The sequence below is a fragment of the Diceros bicornis genome, chromosome 39, assembly GCF_020826845.1.
Source record: "Diceros bicornis minor isolate mBicDic1 chromosome 39, mDicBic1.mat.cur, whole genome shotgun sequence".
NCBI classification, from domain to species: domain Eukaryota; kingdom Metazoa; phylum Chordata; class Mammalia; order Perissodactyla; family Rhinocerotidae; genus Diceros; species Diceros bicornis.
This window is the reverse complement of record NC_080778.1, coordinates 5663825-5681322: the sequence shown is the minus strand read 5'-3', so window position 1 is coordinate 5681322 and position 17498 is coordinate 5663825. Positions and strand designations below refer to the sequence as shown.

Here is a 17498-nt window from a genome sequence, read left to right as displayed (position 1 = left end):
ATGCCTGAGCTTAACTTAGTGCCATGAGCTCCAGTTACCATGTTCTGATCATTCTAAGAACACTGCATTATGTAATCTGGAACCCCCACATTGCTGAGGGTTTGCTGAAAATGAGACAAACCACTCTGAACCTCTGTTGTTGATGGCAGCAAATGGGGCCAGTCTTCCTCGGGGGGGTCCAGGCCCTCTCCATTCCCGCCTGCTTTGTATCACTGCTAGATTACATGGTTTAATGTACTTTTCCACCCAGCGGCAATGTACTTTGCAATCCTGGCCTATTTCAAAACTAATTCTATTATGTTTAAAATAACTTTTCCAAAGAAATGTTATAAAGGCTATGAAAATTCCTTTGCAGATTAAATTGCTAGAAATGTTGTCATAGTCAAATGCATGAATTCATTTAGGACATGGGGTGCTAATTCAGTGAGTCCTAATTATTTCTAAATGGAGGCATCCTGATGTCATCTCTGGCATTCACCCTTCTTCCTGTACCAATCAACAGACTCAAGTGATGAGTAAGGTCACAGCAGTTATAAACTGTCATCAAGTTCTATAATATCCGTCTATTTACAAAAAGCATGCTTTACACACACATATACATACCCACACACATCTTTTACCCTGCTTAAATTTCTAGGTTATATCTGTATGTATCTATCCATCCATCCATTCATATATCATTAAAAAAATAAAAAAATGATTGGTGTCAAGGGAATATCAGGAATGGTGATTAATTGCTTTCAGGGAGAGAACCAGCCCATGAGCAAGCGGAACATTCCGCTTCCTGCAGGATGTGGCTGGAAGGTGACTGAAACAGCTCCAGGGCTAAAACACCTCTCACTTTTACCCAGCAAGTAATCAGAATAGCGCTTGCACTTGGCAAGGTCATCTTTTACCATCTCAGGCCTGAGGAATGGGACCTGGACAGTAAGTTTTGCTGGGTTTTGCAAAGGCCCGAGCATGCAATACTACCAATCACTTGGGCAGTTAGGACAAATGAGGAGCCACCAGGAGACGCTGATGGGAGGAAGAAAAAAACCCTGGATGTCCAGAGGGAGGCCTGGGCTGCACAGAAAGTGCACCAACTGCCCAGCACCTTCCTGCTTCACAACTTGCCTCCAGCCAGTCACCGCTAAAGGCGCTGTCAAGGTTTTGTTATGCAGTCCTGAAAGTTCAAAACTCTTCCCCTAGACACAGAATCTGGGGACCTAATGTGGATTTCTCTTCCTCCTCTGAGGGACTGACAGTGAGAGGAGGAAATGGGGTCCACTATTCTTAAGGCAAACGTTTGAGAAGAATCAAACCATTAGGAAGCAATAGTTACCTTGTCAAGGGGAGTTTGAGGAAAAGGTTTAGAGTGAAGGAACATGTATATCTTACAGTGAAGTGAGATCTGTCATCCAGATCAATCACCAAGAATATCTTAAAAACCATAAAATAAAAAACAAAACACACCAAAGAAAAAAATAAAAGGACTTCAATGTAAGGTTTTAAAACCTTGAATTTGTCTAACTTTCAAGACTGATTGTTCAATACATTCTGGTCCAAGAATATGACAATCCATATAAATTAAATTAAAGTACGTGAAACAAAATTTGCCTTAGGGGATCACGTATTTAAAAGTCAAATGTGATTATAAAACATATATATTCAAAATCTTCACAAAGAATTATCTAACCAAAAACCAAAATTATCTAATGACGACTAGAAATATAAGGTTCTACAATAAAATGTAGCTACTAGTTTTAAAGGAAGCCATAACAATATTCCTCTTTTACTTATAAAGCGCTAATATCTCTCAGATGATCATTCCAACACAGCAGAGGCAGTGGGCATGCCCGTGGCCCTGGGTCATCTCACCTGGAGGATGGATACCGTCTGGGAGAAGTGATGCTGCTCCATAGTAGAAGTGGAGTAGAGAGCTGCAAGAGGATGATCGAATTTCTGCAGGTAGCTGTTACTGAAGCCTCTGTGGTCCAGGTCATGACACAGACACGCGATCAGCAGTCCTTTGCGCTTAAGAAAGTAACACAGTGCACAGATGTTCAAAACAGAGGAACGGGATACGAGGAGACTTACAGCTTACCATCCCTACCACAACAACTTCTGCCATTACTATCGCCAACATCCTTACGAATCTTTGAAATCAGATAATCTAATTTCTTTCTTAACCTTTTCTTTGTTTTTCTGCTTATGAACTTGACAGTCAAATCACTCTTGAGTTTTCCTGCTCAGCTCGGGGAAAAAGTGCAGGTGGCATCAAATGAAAGCGAATGTTTCAAAGAACTACAGAGGAAGCAAATCTGCACCAGGAGAGGACAGTTTCCGTCCTTTATTCAAAAATCTATTCAACGTTAGATTCTAACAGTGTTTTTGTCATCGTAAATAAGGCATGTGAGAAAACGGCATCTTACACAGAAAAGGAGAAAAAGCAGAGAATGCTGAAGGGGATTAGCAGGAGACAGGGAGGGGCCCAAAGAAAGCAGACAGGGTGGGCCACGGAAAGACAGAGGTGAGCAGAGACCTGAAGCTGAAGGAGAGAAGCAGGACGGTCCAGGGAAAGAGCCCGCGGGGAGGCAGGCAGAGCACATCCTTGCAGATCAGCCCGCCCTGAGAGTCAGAGGATCAGGAAAAGTGGCCCAGGGGCTGCAGGAGAGGAGGACAGAGAAGACAGGCAGGGGAGGGAAGCTGAAGACCTTAGAGGCCTTCTACTCTGCACGAACCAGGGGACAATCACAGGATTCTTAGCAGAGTGGTGACATCATCTAACCCACATTTCTCTTTTCCTTCTCCCCAAAGTTCTGAGCATGGCTGTATATCATAGTTGTAAGTCCTTTTAGTTCTTCTGTGAGTGGCCACCACAGCATGGCAACTGTCACAGGTGTGTCGTTCCACAACCGGGAAGTGAACCCAGGCCACTGAAGTGGAGAGTGCAGGACTTTCACCACTAGCCTATCAGGGCTGGCTCTGAACTTACATTTTTAACAGATCACCATGCTGGCAACTGTATTAAGTACAGCCTCCAGGATGGTAAGAAAGACCAGTGAGAAGGTTTTCACAGTCATTCAAGCAAAATATAACAGAAGCTTGGACCAGGATGCTAGCAATGGAGGCTTATGAGATGTGATTAAAGTCTGGATGGATTTTGCAGGCAGAGTCAACAGGATTTTCCAGCAGCCTGGGTGTGAAAGGAAAGAAGGGCAGGACCGGGAGGGGAGAGGGGTGAGTTAAGCATGACTCCAACGTTTTCTGCCTTAGAAACTGTAAGATCGTCATCAACTGAGATGGGGAAAGTTGCAGGTGGAGCAGGTTGGAGGAGAGAGGGCAGGAGTTCAGTTTTGGATTGAGGTGAGATGTGTAATTGACAGTCAGGGGAGATTTTGAGTTGACAGTTGGCTATTGAAGTCTAACCTTCGGAGGATGGGTCTCTGCTGGAGAAAGGAAATGGTCGGTGTATATATGGCATTTACGGCCACAGGACTGGATGAGCTCACCAAGGCTGTTGTGTGAGGGCATAGGCGGTCAAAAATCTAGCCCTCAAAACTCCAACTTTAAGAAGTCTCAGGGAAGAGAAAGAGTCAGCAAAAACACAAAACAAAAAAAAACCCCAAATCCAGCAAAATTAAGGAGGAATGCAGTCAGAGGAAACCAGGAGTACTGGTTGTCCTGGGAGCCAGGTGAAGACAGTGACCCTCAGAGCTGGCAAGGCACAGAGCACTGGTGACCTGGACCACAGCATTTTCTGGAGTGTGAGGGGCAGAAGCCTGATCAGAGTTGGTTTCAGAAAAAAGGGAGGAAAGGAATTGGATCCAGCCGGTCCAGCAATTCTTCCATGGGTTTTCAGCAAAGAAGAGCTAAGAAACCAGGAGGCAGCTGAGCAGAGAGGCAGATGGAGAGTGTATGTTAAGATGGAAGTAACAACAGCATGCTACATGCAGATGATATAACCCAACATGCTAATGGAGGAGGCAGTGGGGAGAACTGCAAGGGCAGTGCCCTCGAGAGTGGAGGTGGTGGACAAGGTCAAGTAGAAGGGTCAGCTCTGTACAGGAGCCAGGGGAATCCTTCTGGTGCATGTGTGAAGGCAGAGTCCTCTGACGGCAATGCTGATGAGGGTTGCGGGAGAGTCAGCAGAAATCCCCACAAGTTTATCTGTATCTATCCGCCCTGATCCATCCTCATCCTCATGGAGCAGAACCAGTTTCCCCTGCCTCCTAAGTGGGGGGAGGTCTCCCAGACCACCCACACCCCTAAACTGACGACAACGTTTGCATGTTATCAGTCCTATGTGTTCAGTGGTCTTAAGAGAACTGAATTAGTTGTGTTCTGAGTATCAACTTGTTTTGGGGTTGTTTCCATATTTTATGGTGCTGTGTCAACCATGATGAATCTGGTAAGAAATTTCAAGGTTTTAAAATCTTGCATAATAGATAAAAGCTGTTATGTACATCTTTCCCATTTTTTTAACCAATTTTATTTTTACTGACATTATGTTCAATAGTTTTGTTAAAAATATGCCAGAATTCAGCATCTGAAAATAATTTACAAAGTAAAGAATTACCTTTGTTAAACATTTTCCTTTAACAAGACCAAATAATAATTTCTAGTAGCTCTAATAGAGATATAATATCCTCTTTATAAAATATACTTAAAAAATTTACATATATTATTTTGGGCTTATTTTTAGCCAAAAAGCCCTGAGTTTTTGGAAAAACATAATAATATAATTCTGGAAATGAATTAGGAACTTAAATGAGAGTCAATATATAGCAACAAAATTTTTCTCACTTATCTTAAAATTTTCCATTTTCAAATATAAATTTCAGTGCCATTTCAAAGTATAATTTCTATAGTTCTCAAACTCACTGGCTATCCTATGGTAAAGACGACAATGAAATTGCTTTCTTATATGAAATTGAACAGAGAAAATGCTGAAAGTCTCAAAAACGTGGGGTTCAATCGAATGGAAAATTGTTTAGAAAAACTTATGTGAAAAAAGAACAAATTTCACCTGTTTTTTTGGTAATAAATAATAAATTATTTATTAGGTTAAACTAAGCCCCAACTAAAGATTATTTAAAAAAAAAAAAACAAGAAAAATTTTGAGTCTTAGTATGTTTTTCTAAAACGCACCTTTCAAATTTCCTGCCCAGACTGAATTTGGTCTGAGAGAATGGAATAAAGCAGAACTGGACCTGAGGAGCACTGGGTTCTGATGTGAATGTGACCTTGGAAGAAGCACAATTTCTTTATCACAGAGATAACAGCTCCCTTCTCTCATGGTTAGATGTCTCCTGAAGCACGACACCAGTTTTATGGAGGAGAGAAGGGAGGACTCGAGTGAGGGCTTTCATTGGGACCATGTGGAGAGAGGATGCCCTTGGGGGTCAGGATGGTCTAGAGCTGGGATCAGCATGGCTGGGGCTAAGGCGCTCTGATCACCAAGCGCTGGGCCAGGTGTTTGAAGAAGGAGTTCAACAGGGGTGCATGAACGGACTAGGCAGTCCCCAAGCCTTCTAACTCTGAGATTTGGAGAGCTTTCAGTATGTAACCAACCCTGGGTATGTAAAGTCAGGTAAGTCGGTGAAACATCAGAAAGCCCTTGTTTCCTTATGCTGGAGGAGATCAAATAAGCATCTATGTCATAATTGTCTTTAATGCTCCGGGTTCTCAAATCAGTAGGACATGTCTACATCATCCAGGTCACAAGAGTGATGAGAGAAACTCACCTTGGTTACATCATTTCAGAAGACTTAAGCTTTAATAGGGAAGAAAGACTACAAAAATTAGTGTTTCCTTAGGGGATATCTTAGTGAAGTTGGAATTTCTGTATCTACATTTCTTATACAAAATAATATGATAAATGCTTGGGCATAGCAATCTGTAAAATATCCTTCTATTAATTTACCGAACCAAAATTTGTCCTGGAACAACATGTCACATATCCGTGTCATAAATGTGCTCCAGACATGCAGCATGAAATCCACTCAGGTTATTTGAAATGGAAGGAGAAAGTGTGTGCACACCCACCTCAAGGTCGGTGAAGAGCCCGTGGTTGTTCTGGAGTATGGCATACATGCAGTGGGCCACTGTGACTGCATGCTTCCAGTTGTGATACGGAACCCGACGGTAGTTTTTCTTCACAGACATAATAAAACGACACAACTTTTCAAGCTCAAAGCTGTGTGGAAAAGAAATTGTTAGCACAGAAACCAGTAGAGAATCAATACATTCTGGAGAGAACTTTGTCTAGATACACATGTGTCTGTACTCTTCCACACTTGCAACCACGAAGACTTCCATAGAGACTGAATACTGGAACACTGGAGCCTCACCACTTCCCTCCTATTTCTCTAGCCAGTTAAGAGAGGAAGACTCCTTAACAGCTTCTGTTCTGATCTATTAACTGGCCCACCAGGGAGCAAATACCAGAATCAGCAGGCAGTTGCCATCATTAACTCCCAACACCTTCCTTACTGTTCAAGCATTCCCTACACCCCACAGTGCTCAAGAGACAACAGACTATCATCCTGCTCCAGAGTACACCCCACAGTGCTCAAAAGACAACAGACTATCATTCTGCTCCAGACTACTCTGAGCTAAAATCTTCCAAAAAGCATACTCAGATTCACAAACTGCAACTATGTATATCATGAGGATTTTCTACATGAGTGATTATCTTTTCAAAATGAATCCAATTTATTATGGTATACTCAAATTATTAAGTGGCATATGACCATATCTAAATCCTGACACAGTACACGAGAGAATATAACATATATTTTTATTGCACAAAATTATTGTATTTTATTTTGTATTACTATCATGTATTTATACTTATTTGAGGCCCTACCAACTCCCTCAATGTATTTAAGGCAGCTTAAAACAAAAGCACATCAATATAAAACAGGGCTCTTTGAAATACCAAAGAGATGAGAGATCATAAAACTTCTAAAAATATATAACCTGTATTTTCTCTACTGAAATTTTTCAAATGTCCTTGAAGTATAGGGTATGCTATTTTAAGAGTTCCAACTGGTGAAACTCTCAATTGATATCTAAGAAATAACTGGAGTTAGTTTTCCTGTGTTTTAAAGCAGCAATTTACAAAAGCCTCTAAGAGAAGTAAGAGAAGACAAAGAATTCAATAGGAAAGGAGTGACCATTTAGTTCTAGAGAAACTAAGAGCCTTTATAAGCCATTTAATGAGTCACTAAATAAAGTGAAAAAGAAAATTATTCCTTGCATTCTAAGTATGTGTGTTTAGGCTGCTGTGGGGGATCAGAATCAGCCACCCCAAAATGTGTTTCTTTGGCATGAGGATTACTTTAGGCTAATGAGGATTATTACTTGTAAAAACTGCAGACATGGGAGAAGCTCTGAAAAGAAGAATTTACCCTTTGTAAGAGACATTTACATTTGTAAAGGAAACCTCCATCTGTAAAGGTATCTCCCTCTCTGTACCAGGAAGAAGGGGGGATGACCCTATCTGTAGAAACTCTTATCAACGCAGAAGATAAGATATAACCAATACTTAGAGAAGATATAGAAGAAACAAGATAAAATCAATACTTAAATCTGTATAATAACCTTACTCTTGCTTACTGTGCTTTTCTGGCATCTTCCACAACTAACTCCCCCCACTCCCAACATCCTCCCTTGTCTTTAGCTAAAGATGGTATTTAAGATGAGAGCCCTTGCCATTTTGGTGAGTTGCTCAGTTTTCCTGAGTCTCTCCCATGTATATAAAGCTTTGTTTGATTTTCTCCTGTTATTCTGTCTCATGTCAATTTAATTCATGGCCCAGCCAGAAGGACCCAGAGGGGAGAGGATTTGTCTTGCTCCCCTACACTGTAAAAGGTGAGATATAAAGTCAGGAAAGGCCTCTAAGACAGGCCAGAGCGGGAGGGGAGAGGTCTGCAGTGAAGGAGGGCCATAATGAAATTACGAATAAAGCAGAAGGCTTTGAGTTAGAAGACTTGTTTCTTTCACACCTATTCCATAATGCAAATTGCAAGTGGATGCAAAATTTATGCATATATTCCAAAGCACACTTTAAAACAGTATGTAATTACGTTGAGTAGTAACCCCTATCTCTTTTAAAATTACTTTAAATAGCCTAAAGTAATTTTAACCTACATATATTTTTTTTTTTTTGGTGAGGAAGATCAGCCCTGAGCTAACATCCATGCCAATCCTCCTCTTTTTGCTGAGGAAGCCCAGCTCTAAGCTAACATCTATTGCCAATCCTCCTCCTTTTTTCCCCCCAAAGCCCCAGTAGATAGTTGTATGTCATAGTTGCACATCCTTCTAGTTGCTGTATGTGGGACGTAGCCTCAGCATGGCCGGAGAAGCAGTGCGTCGGTGCACGCCTGGGATCTGAACCTGGGCCGCCAGTAGCAGAGCGCGCGCACTTAACCGCTAAGCCACTGGGCCGGCCCTTAACCTATATTTTTATGATCACCTGGTTAGTTACCTGCTTGTTAGCCAAGGGACAGCCACACTGCCAGAGAGCTCAGCAGCCTCTATGGGAAATCTGAAAAGGCTGTGGATTTGTCCAACAAACTTAACCTTTTCTTTATTCAAATATTTATAAAAAAATAGTAATTACATATGGCATATTTTAAGGTAATTATCAACCAAGAAAGTGGCAAGGCATATAGGAAGGGAGAGGAAGAGGTCATAGCACTTAACAGTTTAAAAAGGAAGTTTTTGGGTCATTCATACCAGGATGTCCCACAGGACCGATGGACCATATAGACAAAAATTCCAGGCCACATGTTTTCAAAAGGACCAATGTCAAAGTGGAATCTGAAATGGAAATAAGGCGCAGTTTATCTCTAAATATAATTAGGGTAAACATAATAACAAGTAAAGAAAGTAATTTAACTTTTTGTCTATCAAGAATCTAAAAAAAAAAACAAAAAACTGGGAGTTCAGCCATCTCTTTTCCTGCCTTCTCAGTCACATCTCTGTTGTATTTAAAGGTTTCCAGTAGGAAATTCCATACATTCCCTTAGGAACCCGGTCCAATATTTAAGCCATTGCTTAATTTTCTAATAAACAATCTGTGAAAAAGGATGTTGTGGTTGTTACCAGAGCAATGAAAAAGTACACAGAAAAGTTATATTATGAATACTACACTTATATTACATAACTCCTAGATAAGGGGGAAAAAAACCTTATCGGAAATATTTTTTTAGTGTTGAAAATTATTCTCTCTTCTACTTAAATCCAGAGAAACAATTCATAAATATAAACATCCAAAGTTATTGCCCATTTTTAATTTGCTAATTTAGTTACTAACATTTAACCCAAATAAACAGAATGGTAAAGTATTAAAAGAAACCGTTTTCCTCTAGTTACAACGCTTCTGGTACCAAATGTGTGAGTTTTCCACACCAAGCAATTCTTCAATCCTTTGCAGACACCAGTTGATGTTCTATAATTCAATTCAATTCTGACGTGACCTGGAGTTGGCACAGACTCCACAGGTTAAGGGCTTAGTCCCACTCTGGACGCCAATTGTAAGTCTAGGACACCCATGCTTCTGACTACCAGCTATAAATCAGTGGTTCCCACAACCCCCTCTGCTATAATAGCTCACAGAACTCAAGGAAACACTATTACCAGTTTATTATAAAGGATACAACTCAGGAATAGCCAAATGGAAGAGATGCATAGGGCAAGGTACGTGGGAAGGGTCGCAGAGCTTCCATGCCCTCTCTAGGCACACCACCTTCCTGGTACCTTGATGTGTTTGCCAACCTGGAAGCTCTCCGAACCCCTTGTTTAGGGTTTTTATGGAGGTACATTACATAGGCATGACCGATTAAATCTTTGGCCTTTGGTGATTAACTCAATCCCCAGACCCTCTGTCCTCCCTGAAGGTCCTGGGTGGAGCTGAAAATGCCAACCTTCTAATCATAGGGTTGGTTCCTCTGGCAACCAGTCCCCATCCTCCAAGAGTCATTCCTTAGCATAAACTCACGAGTGGTTGAAAGAGGTTTACTATGAATAACAAAAGACTCCCTCTCACCCACATCACTCAGGAAATAACAAGGGTTTTTGAAGCTCTGTGCCAGAAGGTAGCTAAAAGACCAAATATACGTATTTCTTATTACATCACAATATATACTATATATATACAGTTAAAAGACAAACTGAGGCATATTAAATGTTTTGAGAGTTTATTGGAGCAAAAATCAATTCAAATAGGGCAGTGCCAAACGGGAAGCTGTTGGGAACCCTCCGCAGACAGAAGCCCGGGAAAGGCTTGGGGAGAGAAGGTGCAGGGGCAGAGAAAGGGCATGATTCGATTGGCTGCAGCTGAAAGCCTACTTGGCTTTTGGTGGGGTGTTGTCCTTGGTCTTTCCATTTTGTAGCCTCGAGGCATTTCTAGGTTTAGATTTTGGTTTGCTTCCACAGGCAGCCAGGGTGTTAGAGCCCCTCACAGTCGAATGGCCTCCTTGGTTAATTAATGTAACAGTACTATATTTTCACTTAGAAGGTGAGTATCAGCTCTGGGTCACTTTTGAAGATGTTCTACGTCGTTAAATAGTGTTGACGTGCACTTATAACGGGCATACAAATAAATCATCACAGGTCCTACCACAAATAATTATATATACCAGCACAAGATTAGAAAACAAAGTGTGGAAGTTGAACTAATTATTACTAAATTCTTAAATTTAATTTGTAAATTTAAATTTATGCTGAAATGAAAACTCTCAGATATCTGTTATTAAATGCCATTTTGAATATCAAATATACGGTGTAAAGAATGTAAAAGACTAACGAGAAAAGCTAACATTTAGGTGAACTCATTTCAAAATGTTGTTCAGATTCTTTTTTTTTTTTTAAGATAAAGAGATCCGGCCTTCCAAGTTCTATCTGAAGATTTGGAATCACCTCAAATGAGGAAAATGGCAACACAAAACTACAAGAGGGTATTTGTGATTCTAATTCTATAACCCATTTCACTCTAAGTTCAACCAAATTAAAAATCTGTGCCTGAAGAAACTGATGAGGCAGAATACTCACAACTCAATTTCTTTGCAGAGACGCACTGGAAGGTTGAAACTCATGAGGCCCTGCCATTCTTCTGCAGTACAAATGCTATGATAGGACAGCTTTTCCATAGTGACCCGATAAATGCACTCTGAATGACGGATTCTATGATACATCTGGAAAGTAAATCCAGTAAATACAAAATAAATTGAAAGAATGTTTAAAATAATTACATCACTAAAGTTCAGAATTTGGTATAAAAGAATCAGAACTATAATTGAAAATACTATCACCATCCATTAACTACTGTTATTACCCACTAACTACTATTTCTATCTATTACTATCCATTTCCACATACACTGAACATATCCACACACATGACTTTGAAGATACAAAACGAATAGTTTTAAAAAAACGTTATCTCTGTTTTAAAAGACTTATTAGATTCTGAAACAAGTGTCTTTTTACCAGACATTATCTCTGGGTAGTGAGATTACTGGGTATTTATCGGCTGGTGCCTTATTCTTGGACTCCTACCAACAGGAACTGTGAGAAAAAAACGTCTGTTGTTTATAAGCCACCCACTTTATGGTATTTTGTTATAGCAACCTGAATGGACTAAGACCATGACTAAATGAATGGGAGTTAAGATATTTTTTCTGTCTCCTTTAAAAAATATTTAGCGTAATTTTGGTGATCTCAAAGTCCTCTAGTCCAGAGAGTCTCTGAAATGTCTGTGAAGTCCTTTGTCAGGAAAAGAATTCTGGAGACGCACTCCCAATAAGTGTGGACACCTTTAGCAATTCTACGCACATGCACCATGCTCATATATTATTTATATTATAAAACATAAACTAAAATAGACATTTAGAAAAGATAAAACTAAACAGCATGTATTTTTAAAGGATTTTATTTACTGAACAAGACTCTTTGTTCCTACTAAACAATTATATACTTTAAAATGAAAGCCCTGTAATAAAATGTATGTTATCGATTGTCACGTTTTTTCTTTATTATTTCATAAGATAGTGATGTTAATGTCTGGGTCAGTTTCATTTATTTCAACATTTAGATGTTCAGTTACACTATTTGAGAAGGATATGCCAGAGAGTATGTGGATCCAAAGGGAACAAAGGCAGCTATTCATAACTTATCGTTTTATTCTCTAATCACTAAGATTTGTGGTTGAAATTCAGATTTTCCCTGATGTCAATCAGCTAATCCTGCAAAGGAATCAGTTGCATCCTTATATATTATCAAACAGATTCAAACGCAATGAAACTCTTCATGGGGAAGATTGTAATCAGTTCAAAGATGTTTCATAAAATAAAATCATAAAAAGCATTCAATTCTAAAGGAAGAAAGAGAGGTAAAGGGAATAAAGGACAGATGAAACAAACAGGAAAGAAATAACAAGATGGTGGATTTACACCTAAACATAAAATGCGCCTGGTCTAAATATCCCAGTTAAAAGACGAAGATCATCAGATTGAATAAAAAATCACCTAACTTACGCTGCTTACAAGACTCCTACTTTAAATACGAAGACACAGAGTAAAAACGAAAGACTGGAAAAGATACCATTTAACACCAGTCAAAAGAAAGTTAGAGGTGCCGGCCCTGTGGCCTAGTGGTTAAGTTCAGCTCACTCCACTTCAGTGGCCTGGGTTCAGATCCCAGGAGCAGACTTACACTACTCACTGGTGGCCATGCTGTGGTGGCAACCCACATAAAAAAAGAGGAAGATTGGTGACAGATGTTAGCTCAGGGCGAATTTTCCTCAGCAAAAAAAGAAAGTTAGAGTGTTTGTATTAATGTCCAACAAAGTAGGTTTCAGAGCAAAGACTATGACCAAGGATAAAGAAGATCATTTCAAATGATAAAGGGGTCAGTTCCTCAAGAGGACATAATAGTCCCAAATGTATATGGTCAGTTCAATTTCAACAAGGATGCAGAGGCAAGACAGTGGAGAAAGGAGAGTCTATGCACAAATGGTGCTGGAACAACTGGACATCCATATGTAAAATAAATCAATAAATAAATTCCAATCCTTAGCTTGAACCATATGTAAAAATTTACTCAAAATGGATCATAGACCTAGATGTAAAACCTAAAACTATAAAACATCTTGAAGACAACACAGGATAAAATCTTTGTGACTTTAGGTTAGGCAAATATTTCTTTGGTACAATGCTGACAGCATCATCATAAAAGGAAGAACTGATAAATTGGACTTCTTCAGAGTTAAAAACTGCTCTTAGAAAGAAACTATTTGAGAGAATGACAAGACAAGCCAAACACTGGGAGCAAATATTTGCAAATAATCTATCTGATAAATGACTTCTATCTCGAATATATAAAGAACTATCAAAACTCATAAGAACCCAATCACAAACAAAAATTGGGCAAACGAGTTGAGAAGACACTTCACCAAAGACGGCATGGAGACAACAAACGTGGAGGAACTGGACACGTACAATGATGCTGGGAATGCACAAGGCTATGACCACTTTTGAAAACAGTTTGCTGGTTTCTTCAACAGTAAACACTCCCCTATATCATGACCCAGCCCCTCCACATCTAGGTATTGACTCAAGGGAAATGAAAGCATGTGTCCATACGAAGACTTGTGCACAGATGTTCACTGCAGCTTTACTTGTAATAGCCAAAAACTAAAAATAGCTCAAATGTCTGTCAACAGGACACTAAATAAACAGTTTATAGTTTTTCCATACAATGGAATACTACTCAGTAATAAAAAGGAATGAACTGTTTATATGTGTGATACCATGGACGAATCTCAGAATAATTATGCTGAGTAAAAGAAGCCAGAGAAAAAGGAATCCAGATTTTATGATTCCATTTATATAAAATAATTCTAGAAAATGCAAAGTAATTTACAGTGACAGAATGCAGATCAGCAGGATGAAGATGGGGAGGGTTATGAGGGAGGAATTACAGAGGGGCATTCGGAAACTTGTGGGGGTGGTGGATACATCCATTATCTTGATTGTGGTGATGGTTTCATGTGGGGGCGGTGTATATACACTTGTCTCATTGTACACTCTATAAACATTGGCAGTTTACTGTATATTGATAAATCTCAGTGAAGCTATTTAAAAATTTCTGCTCCCAGTCTTTAAAGGTACTTGGTAATTTGTATGTGTGACACATACATGTGACAGTAAAAAAGTCACATGACAATGAAAATACTTGCAAACATCTGTTTTCAAAGTGCTCCCTTCACAGCATGAGTTTATTTGGAATAGCAATTATTTTCTTATTCAATGTTAATGTCACTCACAATTTGAAAGTTCAGATTAAATGTTGTTTATTTCTTTGAATATATCTGCTAAGTAACAAAATATTGACTGCATCTGTCATCAGAAAAGCTCAGCAAATTTGGAATGTTTATCTTTTTGTGAAAGAAGCATGTGTAAGTAATCTATGAATTCAACAATTCTTCCAAGTACTTTGCCACAAGCAGCAAATCTTCAGGTAGCAAAATGAAAGTGAATGTACATTTCAACACCATCTTCATAATTGTGAATTGTTTTGGTCAGCTGACAAAAAGTCCCTCCTCCTAATGCAGATGAGGAAGAGCCTGGATCAGGTTTGAAAGTGTAGGCTGGACACCACCGTCAACTTTCCCCATTGTAGAAGACTCACTTTGTCACAGGAGATTCTGCATCCTGGACAAGACACGCCCATCTGATGCATGAACTTGACGAAAGTTCCATCCATGTACTGACAATCAAGAAAATGTAGTTCCTTTAACATCATTTACCTAAAAATTCATCTAGATAGAAGTCCTTAGACTTTCCTCCTACACCTCAATGGGCTGTCACTCACCTTCCACTGAGATGACACCCCTCAATTCTGGTAGGAGGGTGAACGCTACAGGATTTACTCAGTATTTACTGTAATTCAGTATTACCTGTAATTCAGTGTAATTCTATGGGAAAGTTTCCAGTAAAAGTAACTACATTAGATAGCAAAATAATATTGCTATTATAATCATTAATACTATTGAATGCTTATCATGTGACAAGCAGCACAGTAAGTGTTTTGCATACATTATTTCATGTAATTCTCACAAAAATCTTGTAGTTATTATCATTTTACAAGCTTATGACCTCAATTAGAATGAATTTTATTTCTATTTATTATTTTTATTTATAAACATAAATTTGTTTAGAAATTCATAATGTTTGTAAATATAAATTTTTTTAATTTAAATTTTTATTCAGTTTTATTATTGTATTTTGTAATTAGTGTAGGTAAGCAACATATGCATTTTAACTTTACTGTGAAAAATAATTAGTTTTGGCAAATTTTACAGATATTTTAGTAAAAAAAATAAACAGTCTTCAATATGAATAGTAGAAAATAATATAATGTAGAATTATTAGTAAATGATTTCACCTTATTCATCCTACTGCAATTAATAATGAAAGTAAAAAACTGTGTTGTCTTTTTAAGTTGATTTTGCATAAAATAATTGTCTATGACAACTGAGTAATTAATCTGGGACTCGCTCTCCAGGAAGAGACTGCTAGGGGAGGCACTGCCATTTGTTTTGACGGCGTTTCAATCTTAGGCACTAGGAATGGAAAAAGCACGGAAAACAGAAGAAAGACGACCCGGAAACAGGAGTGTAACACAGCATATTTCTACCACATGGTGAAGAAACCCGACCACTTATAATTTCATAAAATGGCATCCCTATTTCTTGGCATACAAGAATATTGAGTTAGTGATTCTTTAGAATGTTTTTCTTGTGGCCTGTTTCTACAATCATCCTCATTACGTTTAGAACTCGTGGTGCTCAGCAAACATCCTAATATTGTTAATGTTCACAGGAGGCCTGGAGCCACTTCAAGGGAAAGCAATGAAGAACCAGACACTGGACTATCCACCTAGTTGACTTTTCTCGCCAGCATTTACTAACTGTACACATTCAGGCCAATTACTTAATTCTCAGTGCTGTTGGTGCCCCCAAAACAGTTTATTTTGGTGAACTATTCTTGAGCGGCAGTGGTGTGCTGTACTGTCTTGCGAGTCAATTATGTCATGTCCCAATTCAGAATCCAGTAGGTGACGTCGGAGCTTGAAACTGTCCATCATGGGAGTAGATACACCACAGAAATTGGGAAACACTACAAATAAGGACTCTCTTCTATAGAGAGCCGTCTTTACCAGCACACCACTAGGTACAGGTAATAAACAAGATACAAGTAGCTTACCTACTGGAGAAGTTTGAGATGTAATGATAGCAGTCCTGCTGTTATAAGTTTTATACTCTTTCCTCCTGTCAACTTAATTCACACTTCAATTCTAATTGACAAAATATTGGTTAAAATACATATTTTCAATATGATGTTTGTCAACAGCATTAAATTATATTATTAATAAAATTAATATCATTAATAAAATCTTTAAAAAAATAATTAATAAAATTAATTTTGTCTTAAAATCAAAGACACTCCACGCAGGCAGGGAAAGTACTGAACAAGAAACCCTGTGCTCTTTATTTAGTAGCATAAAATAGTGTTGCAGTGGACCAAAGGGACATCAGACCCAGCAGAGGTTGTGGCTCCTGGTTCTGGGATTTGAAGGCCTGTGTAGGACGAGAGACTTGACCGTGGCTGCATGAGAGGAGGAGCTGAATTGAGAACTCTATAAAGATAAAAGGAGCCTGTCTCTGCTAGGCAGAAAATGAGTGGAAAATAAATAGTCTCCAACCATTGAGGAAATGAAAACCCCTCCTATACCTTATGTAGCTGTAGTTTCCAAATTTATACTGCTGACATGCTGTAAGAATTTCAAGCTAAAAAATTCACTAACAAAAAAGGTGGGCCCAGAATAGTGAACACTTAGGGTACATGGAGAAACAGTTCCACAATCCTGGCCACGTAGGTCTCCCACAGGGAAGCAATTCCAGGTGAATTTGAGTAAGCAAGTAAACATCAAGCAAATAAGTTAACGAATGGATGAATGAATAAATCCAAGAAAGAAGAGACCAACACAAGGAAGAATTGACAGATTAGCACCTCCTAAGAATTGGGTTGATGAAAAATAAGTGAGAGATTAAAAATACACTGTTGCAAAAATGTAGCATTTGACACGTAACTTCCCATGTCTGTGCAGCTATACTAGTTTATGGAAACCACAGTACCAAAATGCAAAGGACTGATTTTTTTTTTTCCTTGAACAAATCTTAGGTAGAAGTGTTTAAAATGCTGTGTTTCTTAAAGACAGGTCCAAGCAAACGACTGTATCCAACACCAAAGAATTCTTTTCATGCTGAGATTTGCAAATGTGACAATAGTATTCTCCAAATGCTTTGCTTGGGGGAAAAACAAAAAAGATTATTTTTGGTGTTATGTTCCTATTAACAAGGAGATAGCTGAAATTAAGAGAAAGCAAAGGGAATAAAAACACAAGAAAAATGATTCTCAAGCAGTGTGCCCCAATACACTTCAT

At 38.8% G+C, this 17498-nt stretch overlaps 1 protein-coding gene across 1 annotated transcript in view; it reads right to left on the bottom strand.

Annotated features, from left to right (window-relative positions):
- PDE10A (phosphodiesterase 10A) overlaps positions 1-17498 on the bottom strand; it is a 247023-nt gene that overhangs the window by 29940 nt on the left and 199585 nt on the right. The window contains exons 14-17 of the mRNA XM_058534019.1: positions 11044-11186; positions 8728-8811; positions 6031-6181; positions 1861-2016 (exon numbers count right to left, since the gene is read on the bottom strand). Of these exons, the coding sequence (XP_058390002.1) occupies positions 1861-2016; positions 6031-6181; positions 8728-8811; positions 11044-11186 (534 nt within the window). The remainder of the gene's footprint in view (positions 1-1860; positions 2017-6030; positions 6182-8727; positions 8812-11043; positions 11187-17498) is intronic.